The 23381-nt window shown below is 40.3% G+C and overlaps 1 protein-coding gene across 1 annotated transcript; it reads left to right on the top strand.

Annotated features, from left to right (window-relative positions):
- The first annotated feature begins 2482 nt into the window (after window positions 1-2482).
- ehd1a (EH-domain containing 1a) lies at window positions 2483-19457 on the top strand. The gene is made up of 6 exons (XM_042419607.1): window positions 2483-3271; window positions 9765-9862; window positions 15296-15537; window positions 16313-16483; window positions 17778-17942; window positions 18270-19457. The coding sequence occupies exons 1-6, from the start codon at window positions 2883-2885 to the stop codon at window positions 18801-18803; spliced, it is 1599 nt and encodes a 532-aa protein (XP_042275541.1). The 5' UTR covers window positions 2483-2882; the 3' UTR covers window positions 18804-19457.
- The last annotated feature ends 3924 nt before the right edge of the window (window positions 19458-23381 follow it).

The following is a 23381-nucleotide window of genomic DNA, read 5'->3' as shown; positions in this document are numbered from 1 at the left end:
TCACACACTCAAATGTGCCCAACCCACATGGACTTACAAGAAACTACAGACATTAGAGAGAATAGAGGCTGAAAAGGAAAGCAAGATAAATAAAGATACTGCATCGATACACTCTCTATGTCAAAACACAAATTAAACATACAATACTCTCATATATACATAACGGTGCCCCAAAGGACAAAAATAAAATAATCTACAATACAATAACAATTAATACATGAATTAATGTGATAAGAGGTCAACAGATGTCTCTTGTTCTGTTGTTCTTGTTCTTTTCTGTCCAGTGTCAGAATAAAAAGTCCCAGAACAGAAACTGGAAAGTCCAAAACTGAGTGAAAATCACCCATTCTGAGAAATACACAGCATTAATTGTGTAAAGTATAAGAATGAAACAGACATTACATGTGGGCGACATCATGTGTGTGCGTCTGATGGTGACATTTGAAATTAAAACCAAAACCACATGTGAATATAAAAGTAACAAGACACTACTTACATCACAAGGGAAAACAAAAAGGAAGCACAACACATGATACTGTATCCACATATGTAAAAACACAGTATATCAATGAATATATGAGTGATCATACCACTACAATAAGAGGTCACTTTATGGGCCTTAATCTGTTGATGTCCACAAAACAAACGGACAGGTCAAAGGTCAAACTTTTCCGAGGTTCAAAAGTCTAAATTCAAACTGAAAGTACAAACTCCAAAACTGAAAAATGTCTATTAATGTATCTAAATATGAATAAAAACCTACAATGGAGCAATAGAGCCTTAAACTACATCCACAATCTTTAACTCTAACTCTATATATACTCAATATACACTGTACAATGATAGTGCCAGTAAATACTTTACATAAGTAGTGTAAATTACTGGATAGTGTCATATGTTACACAGTAAGATGCAGGATTGACCCTGGATATTAAAATAGAATTAACTTTACACTGGAAATATATTTGCACCTACAGGAAGAGGTGACTAACAGGTTTGTTGTATAAAATTTAGAGGTAGAATTATAGTAAACTAATTCATAGTTAATATATTTAAATGTCTTTTTGTATTATCTTGCATTTTTTTTTACATTTTGTCTTGATGCCTTTTATGTTTTATGTAAAGCACTTTGAATGACCTTGTTGTTGAAATGTACAAATGTACAAATAAACTTGGCCTTGCCAAGATAGCATTTTTTTTTTTTTTTTTTTTTTTTTTTACAAAAGATTAATTATGCTGTAGCATTCTTGCATAATTCTCATAGGACTCCTTCCTGGGGGACTGTATGAAACATTACTCTACCACTGTATATCCTTTTTCCCCTTAACTTTATTGACAACAGTCAAACTCAAACAATAGTAACATATAAAACAAGTTTAAATAACAAAAAGAGGAAACAAAAGTGCCAGGAAATTCAGTTATGACATGAAAAATAACAAAAAACCAAAAATCATTCAGTAAAGGGATTGTGCAAGAACCTTTTTACATTCAATAAAAGCAAAATAATACATAGGAGGAAGAAAAAAAAAATAAATAAATGGGTGCAAATTAATAATTAAATAGTCTAACTAAGTAACTACATAACATTAGTTGATAACTTTATACGTTTCAGATATTGTTTGGGTCTTTGTTGCTTTTCTGTTTTTCAGCTTGACTAGAGAATTGCAATAGAGGTTAATATCAATTAGAAATAAGGTAAAGTTTGATTTTTTTATTGGTCCATTTCATTTTACGTATATGAAATTTGCCAAAAATTATAAACAGTTGGCTTAAAAAGCTAACATGTTTGTCCCTTGAGTTATTTTCAAAATGAATTAAAATATCACTACCATAAAGCACCTGCTTTGCTAGATAGAAAGTTCTGCATATCAATCCAAAATATTTTGGAATACAAACAATGGAAAAATAAGTGAAAGTTTGTTTCTTTGTTTGGACCACAGAAATTACAAGAATGATGAATATTCAGTTTAAACCTTTCAGAACCTGATTTACAGGATATATTCTATGTAAACTTTTAAATGAAACCGCTTTCATTTAATCTTTAATACAATATGTGTCTGATACTCTCTATTGGCCTTTTTCCAATCAAGTTTAGCATTGGGAGAATATTATTTTCTACAAATATATTCCGGATTTGTTTATTTCTAGATTTTTTAATTAGGATGAAGATATTCTTGATTAAATGTGGTAATAAACAAATCCATAATTATGTATTTCCTTGTCTGGGGGAAATTGGCTGGCATGGTCGAGGTTGTATTTCCGTTTCGGTTATGCTTCGCCGGTATGGCAGTTTTTTCCTAGGATGGCAAAGTCATGACCCGCCCTACTCTGCTTTTGATTGGCTAGTACTCGATGCCATCGTTGGTGGGGTTGGTTAGATTTTGGCATGAGGGGTGAGATTGGTTAGAAATAGGGTAAGGATATCAGGGTAAGCCAATCAGAGGCAGAGTAGGGCAATTCTTAACTTCACCATCCTAGGGTGAAAAAAAATAGCCGCCGCCGGGTCACCAACTGACAGCCGGGTGCTAAGCGAGTCAGCTAACAGCTAAAGAGTTGTGACGGTTGAATTAATACAGTAATTGTGTAGCATTAGACGATATCTAGCAGCCAAGAGCTCGGTATTCACGGTAGAGTGAAGCTGGCTATATAATATTAAGACAACGTCAGCTGAAGAGGGAGTCCTCCCCGAATGACTGGCTAGCTAACGAAGAGGAGGTGGGACAAACTTCCAAGACCTCGCCCAGCCATTGCTTCATTAACGGCAGGGCAGCTACTCTTCTCTCTGACGGTGTGAGAGGATCCACACCACCACCACTCAGCCAAAAAAACTTCTTATTCAAGGGGGATACTGACACAGCCGGTGTCAACTAAGGGCAAAAATCATGTTCAGAAAAAACTTGAAGAAGGACCCGGAGCTGTTTCAAAACGTGTCGGAGGGGCTGCGGCGGCTGTACCGGACCAAACTGTTCCCGCTGGAGGACACGTATCGCTTCCACGACTTCCACTCCCCAGCACTGGAAGATGCCGACTTCGACAACAAGCCAATGGTCCTACTGGTGGGGCAGTACTCCACCGGGAAAACCACATTCATCCGGCACCTCATGGAGCAGGATTTCCCCGGTATGCGGATTGGCCCCGAGCCGACTACAGACTCTTTCATCGCGGTGATGCACGGTGAACAGGACGGGGTGATACCGGGTAACGCTCTGGTTGTCGACCCTAAGAAGCCCTTCCGCAAACTCAACGCTTTTGGCAACGCTTTTCTCAACAGGTAAAACCCAGAGCCAAGTGCCCACACCACACTAAAGAGCTTAGACTGAGCAATGTGAAAAATGTAATTCACCAGGATTAATGGGACTGAGCAGTTAGAGCACTGAAGCTATTAACTAACGTATGAATGAGACGGTTATATGTCATGCTTGTGTGTTAAGAAACGTGTCATAAAAACACACCACCCATGGTTTAAACCACCTCCATACAGTACAAGCCCTTACACGTCCCACACTCTTTCTTTTTCTTTTTTTTTTTTAAAGGTAAATGCATTGAGTGCTGTTGCATAATCTTCCCAGCTGTGTTAAAAAAACCAAGTTAGTGAGTTTCCCCCCTTTCATCATCCTCTGAGAATGCGGATGTTTAGTGTCAATAGGTAGGTGGAAGAGCCAGTCTGTGTATGTTAGAAGCAAAGGACAGGAAGGTGCTTTCCCAACACCTTATGCCCATGAGACAAGTCCTTTTCCTTTCACTTTGAAGCAGGTCCCTCAAGTGAATACTGTGCCTCCTTTCTTCAGCCTCCTCTCTCAGAACACCTGGCAGAGTCACTCTAGACAGACCTTTTTGTCCCAGTTTGGCCCCTTGAACGTAGAAATACTTGTTTAGTTATGTTGCCAGGCAACAGCACTGACCTTGCCCTGTCCTAGGATGTGGGTGCCATAAGTTTTGTACCTCCTGGCCATATAAGTGTTACCACATCAGCTGACAAGCCAACTCCCTTGTTCACTACCTGTGAGTGGGCCTTGTGAAATCTTATAAACAGGTTAAAGGTTTTTGCACCTATTCCCTTGTAGTTAGGGCTGCAACTAAAGATTATTTTCATGATTGATTAATCTGTGGATTACTTTCTCCATTCATAGATTAGTCATTTGGTCTATAAAATGTCATAAAATGGTGAGAAGTTTCCCAAAGCCCAAGCTGGTGTCCTCAAAAGTCAGAGAATTTGGATTTTGGACTTTTTTTCAAAAAAAAAAAAAGGTGACTCAAAATGATAAATTGATTATCAAAATAGTTGGCCATTAATTTAATAGTTAGCAACTAATCGATTTATACAGCTTTACTTGTAGTATTGTAACATATTTGTAGCAAGAGTCAGCAGATGTTTCACTAAGGTCATAGTAGGGCGTCAGGACATTCATCTCAGTGGATTTTAATCTGTATGTCTGCGTGATGATTTAGATATTCTGAGGAAACTTCCAGCATATCTCCCACAGAGTGTTTATGACTCACTCAGGATGACCCGGATGTCAAAGTCTGATGCAAAAAGTGCTCTTGGAAAAAAAAAAAACTCAGATGACTCAAGTATTGCTCAGGTGTGGCTTTTAGTAATTATTGCAAGACAGAAGTGGCAGAAATTAGGAAATTATAGAAATTTGTAGAATAAAGTTGGAAGAGAAAGTGAAACAAACAAACAGCACAGAAAGAAAACAAATAGAGAAGGGTAAAGAGAGCTGAAAAGGAGAGTGAGACGACTAGCAGCGTTTCAATGAGTGTATGAAACAAGCTCCTCCCAATCCAGAGTGAAAGGTGAGACAGAGCAAGCAAGGTGCTATGAGTCAGAGCCAGCGTGATGATGCTTAGGGAAATCTTGAACATCCTTAATCCTGTCTACTCTATGTGGATGCGTGATGCCATCAGGTGGCTAACACATCCTATTTGTTATTGGTGTCACTTCCTGTAGAGGATGTTGGAATATCCCTCTCTCTGTCTGTGCCAATACGGTGTCACCCTGCGCAGGAACAGCCAGTCAAATAGGCAAATAATACACAAACAAATGATTTACTTGCCCACAGTCATGAACTTAAGCTGTCATTAGTTTCAGGTTATCAGGGGGGGTCCTGCAGCCGTATGCTGTATTAGGACAAACAACACATGGCTAATACACTCAGGCTGACACTTCCCCAGATAGGCCTATTTCCATTATCCATTGCGATCCCTTCCCTCAATTATGCAGAGTGTTTACTTTATCTCGCATGAGTGCTAACCTCTGCCAAACATCAGTCAACCTCCGAAAAATGAAGTAATGCATCTCAGTTTTAAAGAGTGGGGGTTGTTGGACCTCACAGTCCACCCCTGGAGTTTATTACGTTCTTGAGGGGAAACCAGATAAGATTGTGCATCAACAAAGGCCATTGTCCACTTTAGCATCATTTGTCAAACTGTTGGACGCAGTCCTGTGGTATCATGGGACTTGTGGTTGTCTTTGAACTCAGGTCTGCATGTTCGCCTCACAAGTATTATCAGGGTTGACTGGTTTTGACATCTAATGAAAGCCTTTTGTAGCTCACGTGATCATACATAACAGATGCACTATATTTGAGAGTGACAGGTGCATGACCTCATTAAGTGTGTGGGCCCAATACCGGGAGCAGGCCTACAGTCGATAAAACTTTCGTCAAGAACCAGACCCAGATGAGCATTTGGACCAGGGCTGTTTTTGGCTCGCACTGGGCAAGTTTTCCACTTTCCTCTCAGTGGGCCAAAAGTATTTTGTTTGGCTCTTAGCTCTGCGTTTGTTGAATGTGTTTTTATTCATAGGTGTGGATGTCAAGAGCTATCAAGGGTCAGAGTGTTAATTGAGGTAGAGAAGAAAATGCCAACACAGGGCCTGGTTCAGTGTGATTAGCCCTTTAACCATAGTCATTCAACCTGCAGATTAGCCTTTAACTACCAGGCTCAGAGAGGACTTACCTTTAGTATAACCACTTATTTATGAGGAGAGTAAACACAAGTCGTGTCATGTGATCCTCACACCTGCAATTTCATCTTGGATTTGGCAGAAGGCGTACGCTAATATCTTGTCGGTTCTTACAGTTTTTCCTTTTTGCCATTTTTGTAGAAGTTTCAAATTGCGTCTGGTTGCTTGTGCAGTGTTTAGTACCGAGGCCTAGATTATAAATGTAACTAAATAAAGATAATTTAATGCGTCTCTCTTCCACCTCTAGATAAACCAGAACATTCCATACTGCATATTTTCACACTCTCTTCCTTTTTTTTTTTTAGTTGAAATGCCACAGCAGTCAGAGGGCCTCAGTGTGTTTGTGTGCTCTCCGTGAGCCATTACTCAGTAAAATCAGAGTCAGCAAAGTGGAGGTTCCGCACTGGCCCGCCCTGGCCTGCACTGTCCTGCTCAAGGACACTGACTCTGCACTTTACTGAGATAGGGGCTGGCACTTGCACGGCCTTTAAGAGCACATAATATTGACCATACAGACAAACAGATACACAAGGACACATATAGGTGTAGGTGTACATGTATAGGTATATATAATTTATTCGCACACACGGAGCAAGAGTTTAGAGGAAACAAGCATGGAAAAGTTACATGGTTGTAACCTCCCTGTACACATCCCCAGTGCAAGTACCGGCCAACCCAGTTTCCTCTTCTCCACAGGAAGTTGAGGTTACAATGTGAGTGAAGGTCATAGGTCAGGAAGTGAGGCAAGAGAGGAAGACTTCCAATCAAAGGATAGGTCTGATGTGGAATATTAAGTGAGGCATTCACGCCAGGGACTGCAGTCTCACAAAGAAGATGTCTGTGTTTGGAATCACTTAGTAACATACTATTCATAATAAGTATAACGTCAAATTGAGTATGTAGTGTGTTCCAGCTGCAAAGTATGTGGATTTTGTGTATGTGAGAAATGCCCAGATGTGTACTAGATTAGCCAGAGTTAATGAGTATATGGCGTGAGCTTAATGGACAGACTCAACTGCCCCAAAATGCATTGTGTCACTTATCTAGACTTTATAAAAATAATGGACATAGCCACTGTGACATCATCCATTGGTTTGTGGACTCGCGTTTTGAAGCCTTGAGTTTGGCATCTTGACCTTCGCCATCTTGAATTTTTGGAGCCAGAAGTGATCATATTTGGACAAGAGGGTCGAGCTGACCCTAACTCTAGCTTGGTTGGCACAGTGCATTTACAGTCTATGGTTAACTGTGATAATGCTAATGCTAATTTTCATGTGCAAAAAACGGGCTTAAAACCATTAAAACAAAATGTTCAAACCGAAAAAACTGAACATCCGACTCCTTAGAGGGTCTTTTAGTACAACCAAACACTGAACAAGACTTTTTTTTTAGGCGACCAAAATGTTACAGTTAACTTTCATGAATTGAAAACACATAGATGTAACTCGTCAAATTCAAGTTAAATGGGACCATAATTTACCAAATGAACATCATGCTGCATCGAAGAAGACTTGAAACTAGCGATTGGTCACTTCAGACTGAACCAAAGGCTAAAAGCTGTTAATATGTCATTTCATTAAGTTTAAATATTTTTTTCAGGCAAGAAAGTAAACATTTATATTCCCAATATTTGGTCAGTTTTCTCCAAATAACACCTGTTTGGAAATTTGCTGCTACGTTTTCGGAGATGTGAGGAGCCACTGACTGGCTGAGACAGTCATGTGATACAGTCATGTGACTGCACCACAAGAATGTCTTGCTTGAGTACCCTTCAATGTGAACAGACTGCTGGTAATGACATATTTAATCATTCATTTAGTAGGCAGTATGCAGTACATACTGATTGTAGTAGTAGGCAGTACGTTAGTATGCGATTTTGAACACAGCTGATGGGTTTCTCACTTTCTCGAGACATAATTTACCAGTAAAGGATCTCAGATATATCCGGGCTCCCAGGGCCCTGTGCCTGGTAGGGTCCTCTTGTTTCTAAGAATTCCAGTTCGAGTTCATCAGTGCATTTTTTTCCCCTACAAGCTCTGTGTGGAAACTGTTGGGATAGATAGTTAAATGGAAAACCTGAGCCAGAAAATTCCAACTGGATATCATACTGTATGCCACCAGGAATGAGAGTTAGGAAAAAAACCTGCATGTTTGTTATCTTTGGCTGTCAGTATTATTGTAATGTAACACCATACATAGGATCTCTATGCAAGAAGCCCCTCTCTCATATTTCTTTGACTTGTTCTTTGTCCTTGGATTTTTCCCTTTTCCCCCCTGCATGTGGTATGAGACCTCTGTTAGAGTTTGCGGTGTGTGTGTGTGTGTGTCTGCCCTTAGTGTGGTTGCCGCAGGAATGTAAAAGCAAGGTTCTCCCTGTCTTATGACCCGGTGCCTCTGAGCTCATGTTGTGAGTATCGGTTCAGATTGACCCAAAGGGCAGCAGAGCGAGAAGGAGTACTCTCAACTGTGGGGTGTCTTAACAATCCCTTTCTTTGTCCTGAGTGGGACGCCGTGGGTTTATGCAAAACCACTCACCCTCTCACTCTTAATAGTGTGTATATCTGTCTGTGTTTGTGTGAGTGTGTGTCTTGGCCCGCTTTCTATTGCAGAGCGACACTCCTCTTTAAAGTTTAAACCCCAGTGTCCAGCAGGATTAAAGGAGACCATTGTGCATTGAATTGCATTGCAATGGGAATGACTCAGGCCTACAATTCATGAATTTTAATGTATTGTCCCAGTGTTTCCCAAACATTCTTACATCAATGGAGGCTTCCTACGGCCAGACTGTTGGAGGAAAAACAAAACAAAACAAAGCAACTATACTGGGTGGAAAGTCTCAACTATAGCGGAAACAATTAATCAATTAACTAATTAGTTGATCAACAGAAACGTAATTGGCAACTATTTTGATAGTTAATTGATCATTTTGGATATTTATGCAAGCAAAAATGCCAAATACTCATTGTCTCCAGCTTCTCAGTTGTGAGGATTAGCTGCCTTACTTTGTGTTAGATGACATTAGTGAACATCTTTGATGTTTGGACTTTTTTTGGACATCACCATGGATGTCATTTTTCACTATTTTCTGACATATTTATAGATCAAACGATTAATCTAGAGCTGCAATGATTAATCGAATAGTCGACAGAAAATTAATTAGCAACTTTTTTGATAATAGAATAAACTTTTAGTTGGTTTTTTTTAAAGGAAAATTAGCTGGTTGCAACTTCTCAAATGTGAGGATTTTAAGCATTTGGTCGGGACAAAAGACATTTGATGATGTCATCTTGGGTTTTGGAAACAGTGATCATTATTTTCCACCATTTTCTGACATTTTATAGACCCAACAACTAATCAGTTAATCGGGAAAATGATCAATCATGAAAGTAACCTTTAGTTGCAGCCCTTTTTACTTTCAGAACCAACCTAATATCATCAAATAATTCTGTATATATGATCAATTTCTAACTGCATGAAGTTGTGTAAAAGGGGCAGTGGCTGGACCCTGAACCAGAATTTTTCTCTTCACGCCAACTGCTGCTACTTTGTGCTTTAGTTGTTTAGCTTTTCCAGCAGCTAATGCTGGTGCTGGAGAGCAAGGAGGTTGTTATTTAAAGCTCCAGAATAATATCTGTTTAATGCCAAGCTTATGTATAAACACTCTCACCCAACTGGTTTTTTGTCTCTCTCTATCTCTATGCCTCACACTCCCTATCCACTCTCTCTCCTTGTCTTCTCTTTTACTTTCTCTTTGTCCTCTCTCTGTCCTGTACTTTCCCCTCCTCCTTCTTCGCAGGTTCATGTGTGCCCAGATGCCTAACCCGGTCCTGGAGAGCATCAGTATCATCGATACTCCTGGAATCCTGTCGGGGGAGAAACAGAGGATAAGCAGAGGTTTGTCTGACGCAGACACTTGAACTGTACCCGCTCTCTCAACTGCTCTCTAGTACTACTAGTGTTTTACAGAGGCACACCCTCCTCTCAAGAACGTTGAAATAATGTAAACAGAAAGCCTCGCACACATGCAAAATAGACCTTCAGGAAGTGCAAAAATGAAAAAGGAAACATGCTTAATAACCTACATACTCTTCCTTTCCTCTAAGCCTCTCTCTGGTATTTCTCTTTGGCATGTGCTCTACAAAGTCAACTGCAGCAGTCTCGCTCATGGTGCTGTCAAACCCATATTTAACTCTTTAACGCCCTCAGGCCTTACCAAACACCTCATGTAAATCTGATGGAGGCCTTCACAGCTTGACAGAGGCAAGCAGCTGATACAAACCACTTTGAAGTTCATTTCCTGTCTCTGTACCTGTGGTTTTCTTTGACATCCCTCCCTATTTTTGTTTTTCTGTCTGTCTGTTTTCAGATCAGCCTCTAGCTGCGTTTATATTAAAAGCTTAAATTAACCACAGTAAATGGAAACTTTTCTTTTATGTAGCTGTTTTGTTTCTTAGATATTCATTCTCTTCATCAGTGTTTCTGTCACCCTCTCCTCTCTTCCTATGCTGTATCATTTATCACTTTATATCCGAGTCATTTCCCTGCGTCCTGTGGGAATAAATCACTTCATATTTTTATCTGTTCTCCACGTGCTCCAACAATGCTGTGACCTCCAGAGTCACTCCAGAATTGCAGCATACACGGTTTTCCTTTTTACTTTTGATGATCCTACAGAACACAAGCAGAAGATAAGAACGCAGCTGAACACAACTTCTGCTTTTTGTACCTGGTTTGAGCCCCTTTAAGAGGAAGCGTACGTACAGCAGCAGAGTGTTTGTGTACTAGAAGGAAAGGAAGTGGAGTAAAATGGCAAACTTAGCAAGAGAGTTTCCCAAGACTGCCCTCCTCCCTCACCACCACTACCACCACCACCACCACCCTAGAGCTGATACACAGTCAGTCTGCTTTTTATTGAGTCCAGTTTCCTGTGAGACATAGCAAAGAAGAAGCAGCAGTAAGAGAGACGGAAGAATACTCCAAAGAGACTGATAATGCCAAAGAAGCGACTGTAAACATACAAACCAAAATTAGCGCCATCTGATAAGGATTTTAAAAAAAAGTGTGTGTGTGTGTCTGTGTATGAATGAAGAGGCTGGTGCTTGTCGAGGTGACCCCCCGTCCAAAGAGAGGAGGAGCAGATAAAAATCTGATGCCTCACACACCTCAGACAGTTTTGTTTCTATACATACATACTTACACATTCTTACTCTCCAACACACACCGACCTCTCCTCCTTCTCTCACACACACACACACACAATGAAACACCGACGTTATCCTCTGCTCTGTTTCTATATAAACACTGATACAATACTGTACCCCACAGACATACTGTACTGACTGTGTCATATATAAACAAGAACGAGTGGATTGTGCGGCTGAGGTGTGACGGGTGTGTGCGCCTGGATGCCTGCGCATACTCCGAATACGAGCAGATATCGGGTCTGTACCAGGCTACAGGAAACGGCTGTATTATTTCAGACTTTACCTCAGTGTTGTAACATCTGCTAACAAGGGCCTTGTGTGAGATGCCAAACATGTCTGTTTTTTAATGGGGAGCAGTGTCGCACATATTTTTCTAACTCCATGAAAGAGGAGGATGGTTGAGCAGTTAGTGTTTCATGTTCACCATCAAAGCGACAGAAATGTTTGATGGAACTTCTTCAGGTTTGTTGGAGATACTGCAGGTCTACCTCACGTCCAAAATACCTTTGCCCCAAATGTCTCTGACTCATTGAAATAATGTTGTACAGGCTTTTTAGTACTCAATGCATAATCCTTGGATTACACAATAATTTGTGGTGAGGTCAGCAGTGTTTGTTCCATTGTGAACCACAAAAAACTACAATGAAACTGTGATTTTGCAGAACTGGCCGCCGTCTTTCCCTTAGTGATTGCTGATGATATGAACATGAGCGCTGACACGTTTTATGCCATTCAGCAAATCTAGCTGACGGGAAAAAAGTAATTTCTTATAAATTATTGTGGAACTTTTAAATTTTGTAATGTTGTTAAAAGGAATATTTCAACATATTTCGAAATACACTTATTCACCGAGAATTAGATAAGAAGATTGATGTCTTTACAGTAAATTTGAAGTTACAGCCAGCAGCCTGTTATCTTATTTTAGCACAAAGACTGGAAATGGGGGGAAACAGCTAGCCTGGATCGACCCAAAGGTAACAAAATCCATCAACCAGCACCTCTAAAGCTCACAAATTAACACGTTATAGTTCTATTTAGGACTAGGTGATACAATCCCTTGTTAATTGAACGTACCTTGAGGCCTTGCTGTTGTGAGTAGGAAGGATAATGACATCTCAGGGTTTTCAAGCGGGCGTCCTCCTTCCTCAGCGTTTCACTGATGAACCCCCTACACCTCCAGAGGGTTCAGCGATGAGGCCCAGTGCTGTACTGAGACTCACAACCCTTGAGGTCGTCTCGTTCTTGATGTTATTTCGGAGCTCAGGTGTTGTCTCTCCTCTTAATCCAGAGCCACTGGTTTGCCCTTTCAGCAGCACCGGAGACGGCTTTGATGGCTTGACGTTGGGCCTGGCCTCGGGTTCCCATGTCCTTAAGCAGCCTGGTAGTTGACATACCTACGAATGCTCTGCAGCCAACCTCCACCGGACGAACCTTAGCTTTCCAGCCATGTTGTTCATCGTCGGCTGCCAGCTCAGCGTACTTAAGCTTCTTACTTATCTTGTTTTTAAGTTTTCAAGTTTATTTCATTTATAAAGCACTTTAAAAAGCAAACAGGTTTTACACCAAAGTGCTTCACAAAGACAGACATACTTTATATAATATGTATGACATATATGTGCATAACAGATGATGTAGAAATAAAGCAAGATAAAAATAGAAACAAGTTTAAACACAATTTAAAACTCAAGGAATCAGATAAAGATAAAATCAGGTTAAACACAATTAAAAGTCAGAGAATAAAAGTTGGTGCATCTTAAAAGCATCGACAGACTCAGCCTCAGTCCGGCAGCCACTCCAGAGCTGACGAGCCGCTACAGAAACGACCCTGTCCCATGTTCCATGTTGTGGTTTTACAGGGAGTCATGTGGTGGATTACTTGTTTTACAATTCAGTTTTTGTATAGATTAAATGAATGAGATATAACATGTTAATTAGTGAGTTTAGAGGTGCTGGTTGGTGGATTTTGTTGCCTTCAGACAAAACCAGGCTAGCTGTTTCTCCCTGTTTACATTTTTTGTAGCAAGCTAAGCTAACCAGCTGCTGGCTCTAGCTTCATATTTAGCGACATCATCTAACTCTCGGCAAGAAAACTGATTTCCCAAAATGTCAAACACCTGCTTTAATTATCCAGGAGATTGAAAATTAAAATGTACCCTCTAATATTATTAGATTTAAAATTTTTCAACAAGAAAAATACTTCCACAGCCTGGTCTGCCCACTTCTCTGCTCTGTATCTATGATTGGCGCATGATTTTAAGGCTTGGTATGCATGTTTGCATATGTTTAGAGACGCAGCAGTTGTTGATACAGGCTATAAGTAAGTCGAGGCTCGAGCAGCTGTCACTCTGTCAGTTTTCCCCGACACGTGTTGAAAAAAGACCATAGACAGAATGAGCAAATGTCCTCGGCTGACTCCCACGGGGATCTTGGACTTAAAATATTCTCCTTTTATCCCTCTCTACTTTCAAATGTCATGCGCACTCACTCCTTTTTTGCCATGGGTGTTTTCCAGTGTCCATCTTCAATGTTCTTCTTCTATTACATGTGTGTTTTCTCTCTTACTTTCACTATGGCTCAGTCACTTTCTCTCTCTCTCTGCCTCAGTCCCCCTGTCTCCCTTCCCGTCTATCTATATCTCTGTCTCATTCCCTCGTTCTCTCTCTCTCCCATCTGTCCACCACCATATCTCTCCCTCCGTCTCTCTTTTGTATACACGTGCTCGGACACAGACAAAAGCCAGCCATGTTGGAATGCATGTGCAGCAGATCTGGCGCTGATTGTGCGGCAGCCGAGATGAGCTTTTAGAGCAACTGCATTCTTCTCTGATCAGATGACACACACACACTCGCTAATCAAAACCATAATTCTCTCCCTCACTCCCTCCCAAACCCCTCGAGGCAAAGCAAAGTTCAGGAAAAAGTTTTGTTTTGTGCAATCGGAGTTACCCCCCTTGTTTCTCAAATAACCAAAGGAAGTGATAGTACAGTAAGTTTCTGCACTGAGGGAACTTGACTTTATAGTGTTAAAATGACACTGCATAACATTATCAACTCTTGGTTCCTTTTTTTCCAATGTTTTGTTACAGACAAGTACATGTTTCATCTTAGGGCAAGAGAGTGGTGAATAGATAGAGGCTATTTCATTCCTGAGGTTAATACATACTGTGGATTGACAAGTCAGACTGTCAAGAGGTTTAAACAGTCTTTACTTCTATGCAGCTCTCACTCTATCTCAGTAAAGCTAGTTAATAGGTAACCAGATGGAATAAAGCCCTGCCTCTTCAAAGCGCTTATCTAAACATTATTGGATCAACACGACTTGGAATATGGACGTAGAACCCACAATTAAACCTGCGGCAACACAATTTATTGACTGATTGGAGCCATTGGGCTCTTTGTCAGGAGATTTTCTGCACACACATTGTGCCTGGTGTACTCAGTGGAAAATGTGAGATGTACTTTCATACTGACATGAGTGGAAAATCAGAAAATAACTAACTGTCAGTGAGTATACTAAGTAATACAGATGTAAATGGATACAAATCTATTATTTGGAAATGCTGAGATAATGTGCTCCGACTAGATATGAATATTTAGCAGAAGTATTCATCGCATCTTGCTCGACTCAACAGTAGACGGAGAAACTCATGAGCTTAAGTTAGATGCCTCACATGTGTTTGCAAAATGGCAACAAGAGCTCTCCAGATTTTTGTCAGTAGCTTTCTCACTTCTTATTTTCTTCCTCATACAAACTTCAGCCCAACTTTACATTTTTTTACTCAGTTTAGACTTTTATTTAAAAAACGTTTACAGATACACATGAGGACTGTAACAGTTGAACACAGAAAATAATAATACGTTGATGTTCTCCTACTGTACTACGTTGTAACTAAATCCAAAGAGACATTTTTTGCTAAATAGATACAGATATAACTTTGTGTCATACCCTCACAGTAGAGTAGCTATCTCAGAGTTTAGGAATGTCACCAATGTCAGACAGGTTGTTTTTCAGCCTAGATACATAAAAGACTCAGTCAGTTCAGAGTGTGGAAAAATCCAGTGAATCAACTGTAACACACAACAACTGAACTCTCCTTTTCTCTCTTTTTTTCTCTCATCTCTAGGTTACGACTTTGCCGCGGTGCTGGAGTGGTTCGCCGAGCGCGTGGACCGTATCATCCTGCTGTTCGATGCCCACAAGCTGGACATCTCGGACGAGTTCTCCGAGGTGATCCGCGCTCTCAAGAACCACGAGGACAAAATGCGTGTGGTGCTGAACAAGGCCGACCAGATCAGTACTCAGCAGCTGATGAGGGTGTACGGAGCTCTGATGTGGTCTCTGGGCAAAATCATCAACACACCTGAGGTAAAAGCTCCTTTTACATTTAAAATGGGTTAATGTGTGATTTTTACTTGGTTTCTTTTTCCACAGATATATTTTAGATGTACATTTGTGCACTGACGGCTATGACTTGCCTTCTTCAGTTGGTTATAATGAACCACTCGAGGTCACTGGAGGTGTCACAGCCTGTTAATGTTTGAGGGGAAACTGTGGCCATCTTGGATCGATCTGGACTGACAACTTTTTCCAGGAACACAGTAATCAAGCAGTGACATTTTTAAGATTATTTCTGCCAAAGTTTTCAGCTCGGAAACAACACTCAGGGAGAAAATGGTGTTAAAACTGTGTAATGAAAGTGAAGCATGTATCTCAAATCCCATGTACTACCTGATATCATGTGACCCCTCCTGTCTTATGATTGTTCCTTTACTGTTTGGTTAATGTTTGATCCAGGGCCATATTCATAAACCAATCCCAGAGAAACCTTTGGATCATGTAGAGAATAATTTATTGACTTTGAGAGTGCATTGTATTGTTAAGCCATTGGACAGGATGTAAAGCACAGAACTCTTTTTTTTTTTTTTTAATTTGTTGCTTCACCTACAACCTCAGTGTCCTGTAATATTATGTCACGCATCCTGTGTGTCTGTTTTGAGTAATACAAACGTATTTCAATGTCTGTTTATTCATTTGAACCAGATTGCAGTGTCATCATGTGTGTGTGTGTGTGTGACCTGTGAAAGACTCTCATGTGGGTGTGGGCAGTAATGGAGATTAATCTTTGTAAATCTTATTCCAGGTGGTGCGCGTCTACATCGGGTCATTCTGGGCTCAGCCCCTTCTGGTCCCAGACAACAGGAAGCTGTTTGAGGCGGAGGAACAGGATCTGTTCTTAGACATCCAGTCATTGCCACGTAACGCAGCTCTACGCAAACTCAATGACCTCATCAAACGAGCACGCCTCGCTAAGGTCAGTATCAACAACGCCTGAATAGTAAACTGACCTCTCCCATGAACAGACTCTTAAGCGGGAAGTTCAAGTGATCTCATTTGTTGCGTTCACTCGTTTTTTTTTCTCCAAGGTACGAACAAAAATTCACGAGTGGCCCAGACTTGACGTAGCAGTCATGTACAGATAATCTGCTTTTCTCCACAAGGAGAAAAGAATAAAACTGCCTTAATCTGAACTCATTTGAAGTTTAAATATGTTTCAGGAAATCACCAAAAAGTAAAATAACTGAAATAATAAAATATTAGTTTTCTGTCCACCTTATCAGTGGGATTCATATCTTATTTGTATCGTAGCCAGTTCACTGAGAGTATTTTTCAATGTTTTCTTTTAATAGACTTTATGATTTTATCGGCATGTTTTTACTGGACAACATCTACAGTTCAGTATTTGCTGGGAAAATTCTCTCTCTCCCCACTGCTGCCTCGGGGAATTCATGCTGCTCGCTTTCCAGGATCACCCTGTGTTGCTCCCGACAGTGTAACACCTGCTGTATAATATTTTCTCTTCCCTATCCGTGACTGTCACATGCTCTCAACTGCCTCTCGTTTAAGTCGCGGCCTGCCTTTTTCGCTTGGGCAAGACGTTTATGAGGATCTAACTCGATGTCAAACGATTCCATCTTGTTGATATTTAATTTCAGAACTAACCACCAAAGAGAAGTGAGACCAAAAGTGTGTCTGGTTATTATATCAATCTGACAAATCAGCAGCCTTATAATACTTAGAAGCAGAGAAGAGGAATTAGATTTACTTCTATTTACTCTGTATGTATTTTGCCATAAATTCCCAACTTTAAAGATCTGCTCCAGAAACATTTAAGGCATTTAAAAATATTTTTCATTTTAAAAATTTAACTTCTGTGCACAAGATATCTCTTATGTCACTTTAAAGTTCATTTTCAGCGAGTAAGTTGCATGTTGGACCACGATTAGCGTCCAAACTAGTTGTAATGTCACAAATCCTGCTCGTATTGAACTCAGATTAATGGTGAGCACAGAGGAACTTTCCCCCTTCAGCAGATGACTGTGAAAACGGCCTCCTAGTGTCAAACTCTGCACATACGTCATTTTGCACAGTGAAGCTCGAACAACCAACTGAAGGAACAAGAACAAAAATACACTTTTGAGTGGAGGGGGACAGTACCCTCCAAACTTTTCTATGGAGAAATAAAAAGTACAAAATTATTAAAATATAATCAATTCAACTCCCACAGCTCCTGAACGTATCTGTCCTGTTTTGAATATGTTCTCCAGGTGCAGGCCTACATTATCAGCTCTCTGAAAAAGGAGATGCCGAGTATGTTTGGAAAGGAATCCAAGAAGAAGGAGCTGATAGCCAACCTGGGAGAGATCTACCACCGGATCGAGAAGGAGCACCAGATCTCACCTGGAGACTTCCCTAACCTCGCCAAGATGCAGGTGAGAGTGAAAAAAAACCCATTAGGGATATAACAAGACAGTGATTTACTGTCCAAATGTTCTGCAGATTTCCATCATGATATGATATTTTTGGCTTCTTATATAAATGGTTCAGAGTAGAATGACCTTCCGACCTTCACTCTCTTCACATCTTTGCCTTTCTTTCCGGCCCTTGCCCTCCAGGATGGGCCAGGACGGGGATGAGATTTATTTTTCCTGGTTTGTCAGGAAATCCTGCTTCTTGTATGCTACTCCCATTGGTAGCCATTGAAGACTGATCTATTTCTATCACCAATTCCTGTTTTTTTTCTCAACCCTTCCCTTCAGGAGCTGCTGAATGGCCAGGACTTCTCCAAGTTCGCAGCACTGAAGCCCAAGCTGCTGGAGACGGTGGAGGACATGCTCGCCAACGACATCGCCCGCCTCATGGCCATGGTGCGCCAGGAGGAGGCCGCCATGCCCAGCCAGTCCGTCAAGGGTGGAGCCTTTGAGGGAACCATGAGCGGTCCCTTCGGCCACGGCTACGGCGAGGGGGCCAGCGAAGGCATCGACGAGCTGGAGTGGGTGGTGGGCCGCGACAAGCCTTCATACGACGAGATCTTCTACACGCTCTCTCCCATCAACGGCAAAGTGTCCGGCGCAGCAGCCAAGAAGGAGATGCTGAAGTCCAAGCTGCCCAACACGGTCCTGGGAAAGATCTGGAAGCTGGCAGACGTGGATAAAGACGGGCTCCTCGACGACGAGGAGTTCGCCCTTGCCAACCACCTGATCAAGGTGAAGCTGGAGGGCCATGAGCTGCCGCCGACGCTGCCCGAGCACCTGGTGCCCCCATCCAAGCGCGGGACAGTGATCCAGGAGTAGACATGCGGAGAGGAGGAGGAGGAGGAGGAGGAGGAGGAGGAGCCTCGGGAGCCAGCCGCGTCAACGCTTTGCTACATGTTTCGGACTCTCCAGACAAAAAGTCCAACAACAAGCATGAACAGCATCATCCTCGAACAAGCTGTGATTCTACGGGCTTCCTGACACACCGTGAGGAGGAATCGCTGTGACCTTTTTCACCAGAGAGAGACTGGAGGGTTTTGGGGGCTAGGGAGGGAGGACGGTTTGATCTTTGTGCATTAGGGGATAAATATTCAGGTATCTATTAGAAATAAATGGGGGGAGGGGAGGGAGGGTGATTTGCCAACAGATGAAAGGACATTACTGGATCATGAACTGATTACTTTGGGGTAGTTGGAGGTTGCATGACGGGGGTTTGAACATGGATTTGTGCATCCTGTGTAAAAGATGTCTTATAAGTATACAGTCCATATTATTATGTGTTGATCCAAAGAAATATAGTTTTTTTTTCATTTGGAGAGAGAGAGAGAGAGGAAATAAATCAAAAACAGCAGTTAGAATAGTCTCATCTATATTTTTGTATTTCCTGACTGACTGTTAACTTTGACTCTTTCCAAATGCTTCCCTTTTTATTATTTTGCCAGATAAATAAAAAGGAAACACTCTACTATCCGACTCCTGGTTATGTGGATTTTTATTGAAACTTTCCACCCAAAAAAATAATGTTGGATTATCTGATGTTTGGCTGACAAGAGAAAGTCTGTTAAATACAATATGGAAAAACTTAAATAAAAATAAATAGTAGCTATTCAATAAATCTACACTGAATCATGGTTTTGTGCTTTTTATATGTAGTCATTTGTCATTGAGGGTCAAACCAAGGGCTGAGTCACCTAGAGGTCATCCAGAAACTGACAAACTATACTTTGAAATGTCTTCATTTTGATAGTTTCAATGTTATGTGCTGCCCTCTGTAGGCCAGAGAGAGTCACTGTCAGCTTTGCCTCAGGACACATAAGGCCATTTGAAATGAGTCTCCTCTGTCTGGATAAACTGTACGTGATGGAGGCCGAAACTTGTGACATTCTCTGGAGACATTCAGACGACACATGGAGACAATTTACAAAGCTAGAAAATTCAGTCCTGACACACAAATCCTCAACAGAAAGACAGGAAGCTCCTTCATATGGAAGTAAAGAGTAAAGATGAAACTGGCAACTTCGCTTTACATTCACCTCGTAAACCTGTAACATCATGTGAACTGAACCAGTCTGACTCTTTGTATGAGTCAAATAGGATGTAGGTAAAGAAACCAAAATGCAGATGCAGCTCAGCAGTTGAAGATGTACAAGATTTAAAGGTGAACCTGGTTACCAATGGCAACCAGCTTATCAATTTATTACCAAGACCTATGTAAATATCCTCTTACTACATATTTCAACATGTCTATACGGGCGTGTTTACATATTTACATGCATCACAACACATCACCTGGTTGTTTTGAAAATCTTTGGGATCAGTGAGTCACAGATGAGGCTGCGAAGGAAACAAATCTACCCTCAAAAACACCCAATGTTATTTTTAATTTTATTTTCTCACAGTCATGCATCTCTCCCTCATCGACACACACAACAAACCCGCGTGGAGACTCATTGACATTCTGTGTACTGACTCACTATATAATCAGTCACAGTCAGATACACATGATCCTCATCAGCTGGTTTTTTTTTTACCACAGTGGCAGGAGATTTCATCTTTGATAGAGTCCAGAGGCGCTCTCTTGTGTCTTGATAAGTTATTACAAGTATTGTGTTTGGACAGGCAGGTTGTGTCCTTTCTTTTGTCTTTTTATTTTCTCCAGATGTTTTATTCTGCAGCCACAGTTCACATCTACTGCTCACTGTGGACATTGTGACTCAGGTTGCATCAATAAAAAAGGGCTGCGTAGATTCTTTATATTTAATTTAAACCATATTTCCCTCTGCTTTCCTCTGTGCTGTTGAAATTGGAGGTGCTGCAAATAATGATGAAATTATAATGACAATAAAACCAGAAAAGAGCCTCACTCTCATTAAAATGTCCTTTACAGTGTCCTCGCCAAGCAGCAGCAGAACATAAAAACTTTTTAGGTTGTGACCCCTTAAGGTAAAGGTTCACAACCTAAAAAGTCATGTTTACTTGTGACTCTGTGAATGGAAATAATACAATTAAAGCTGTAGTTTATTTACTTTGTTTGGATATATGATAGTTTCAAAAGATGACATTATGCTGCCTCAATCAAAGATTAAATGCAATGAAGAATAAATGTTATAGAGCTATATCTGACATCAGTCAGATGAAATACAATCAGTTTGTATTTCAGAGATGTGGATAAAAGGTATTTAGAGACAAATAAAGAGGTTATTTTTGAATACAGGCTACCACATAAATAAACAAAATTAACATTCTTATTTCTTTGCAATGTGGTTCTGCAAATTATTGAGATTTATTATTATTAGGTTTTATTGTCAATGATTTATTTATGTGCTGTGTGTTTATGTATGTGGTGTAGGTGAAAACATTCGCTGATTATACATCTCATTTTCTAATATGGACCTCAGGAAGACTAGTTGTTGCCAAGGTAACAACTTCTGGGGATCTAAAGAAACAATAAAGCGTTCAATATTTCAGGATTGTACTTAAAGCAATAACATTTTGGGAAATATGTGTATTTGCATTCTTGCCAAGAGTTATATGAGATGAAAACCACAACTTTCATATCTGTTCAATTCAAGGCTACAGCTAGCAGTCAGTTAGCGTAGCTTAGCTAACAGTCAGTACTGTCCAGCATCTCTGAAGTTCACTATATAACATGTTATATCTTGCTTGTTTAATATGTACAAAAACATAAAAATAAATGTGTAAAAACTACAAGTTGTGGTTTTATGAGGGATAACAGTACATGAGGGACTATTTCTTGGCTGGTGGCTCCGCTGGTTGCTTAGCAACCTCAGAGCCAGGCAGGTTTCCAGTAAAATATTTTTTTTTATAGGATAATGAATGTCCAAGCATATTTCTATCAAAGTCATTTGATTGTCAGTGTTGTACAAACCACATACTGTAGGTGTTTCAAACACATTACAAGTTTAGTTAAAGTCCACCTTCACTTAAAAATGTGTTTTTCTTCTTGTTCCTCCGGTTGGATGTTTGAGCTTCACTGTGCAGAATGATGTATGTGCAGAGTGTGATGCTAGAGGGCTGTTTCCACATTCATCTGCTGAAAGTGGAACGTTTCTCTGAGCTCAGTGAAAATCTGATTTTAAGGGTCGGGCCTATGAGCAGGATTTGTGACATCACAACTAGTTTTGAAGCCAATCCTGGTTCAATAATCAACTCACACAAGTGTGATGTGGAAACCTGAAGCGTCCAGTGCACAAACACTGAGAATGAACTTACAGTAAAGTAGGGGACATCTTGTGTCCAGCAGTTAAACTTCTGAAATGAAATATATTTGCATATTTTTATAGATTCTGGATTTTTAATGAGGGAGAAGACGTAGATGTCATTTTAAAGATTTTAACAACATAATTGAACTTTTTTGTGAACTTTTTTTATCAGACAGATTATTATTGAGAGTATTTTATATACATCTTAAAGCATGTCTGAAGGGCATCTTAAAACATTTCTTTTATTAATCATAAGCTACGAGAGCACAGTATCAAGTTAAAGACTATTTGCTTGGTTTCGGTCATTATCTGGTCATATGATTGTACTTCAGAGGCTTTATTGCCTATAAACCAACAATCACAGTCTCACAATAATCACAGAGCAGCATGCATGAGGGCAGCGTACACATACCAGTACTGTACCTATTTTGATGAACATGTAGTACGAACCTCTAAAATAAAATAGTACTAGTAAAGTACTCTAGTAAAGCAGGCCACTAGTAAAGTACTAGAGTAGTACTAGTCTACTCCAGTAGCCTACTAGAGTACTATTTCCAAGTACTTTACAAATACTCCAGTAAAATACTTTCACTTGGAAATATTGTAGCCTAATTTTCACCCCAATACATTCATCTGACATACTAGTTAGCCCAGTATTGATATGTGATTATTTGATATTGATTACATATTAATATTTGACATACAAAACATATGATGAACTCATAAAATATTATGCATTGTTATTGATTAAACTACCCAACCCAAGAATGTAAGATACAAAAAAATAGTTCCAGCTATAGCTAAGTATTTTGCTAATACTTCTATATTTTTGAACGCAATACTGTAACTTGAAAAAGATGTGAATACTTCTTCCACCACTGACTAAATGTACTTTACATTCCACTGCTGTTAAGTAGAGACTAACTGGCACTTCCCTCAGAAAAGTCCTGTGTGTTAAAAACAGATAATTTACAGCTGGCTTCAGGGTTGCTCTTGTTCTGGTATGATAATATATCGACAGAGAGCTGCTGGAATGTCCACGCTGGTGTGAAGTGAGCGGCAGCGGGACTGTATGTCCCCGAGTCTCTGCTCACTGTGTGTTTAGATAGCTGTCCCTCTCCCCCACTGTATATCTCTCCTTTACATGGTTTCCTTTTTCCTGTCTTCCTCCGTC

The sequence above is a fragment of the Thunnus maccoyii genome, chromosome 8 (assembly GCF_910596095.1).
Source record: "Thunnus maccoyii chromosome 8, fThuMac1.1, whole genome shotgun sequence".
Classification (NCBI taxonomy): Eukaryota; Metazoa; Chordata; class Actinopteri; order Scombriformes; family Scombridae; genus Thunnus; species Thunnus maccoyii.
The sequence above is the reverse complement of the archived record's forward strand: the minus strand, read 5'-3'. Positions and strand labels throughout refer to the sequence as shown.

Bases quoted from the DNA above. Each gene is read 5' to 3' on its own strand.
- ehd1a (XM_042419607.1), top strand. From the start codon at position 2,883: ATGTTCAGAAAAAACTTGAAGAAGGACCCGGAGCTGTTTCAAAACGTG. The intron at 9,863-15,295 runs GTTTGTCTGACG...TCTCATCTCTAG, and splicing joins GAAACAGAGGATAAGCAGAG to GTTACGACTTTGCCGCGGTG. The intron at 15,538-16,312 runs GTAAAAGCTCCT...ATCTTATTCCAG, and splicing joins AAATCATCAACACACCTGAG to GTGGTGCGCGTCTACATCGG.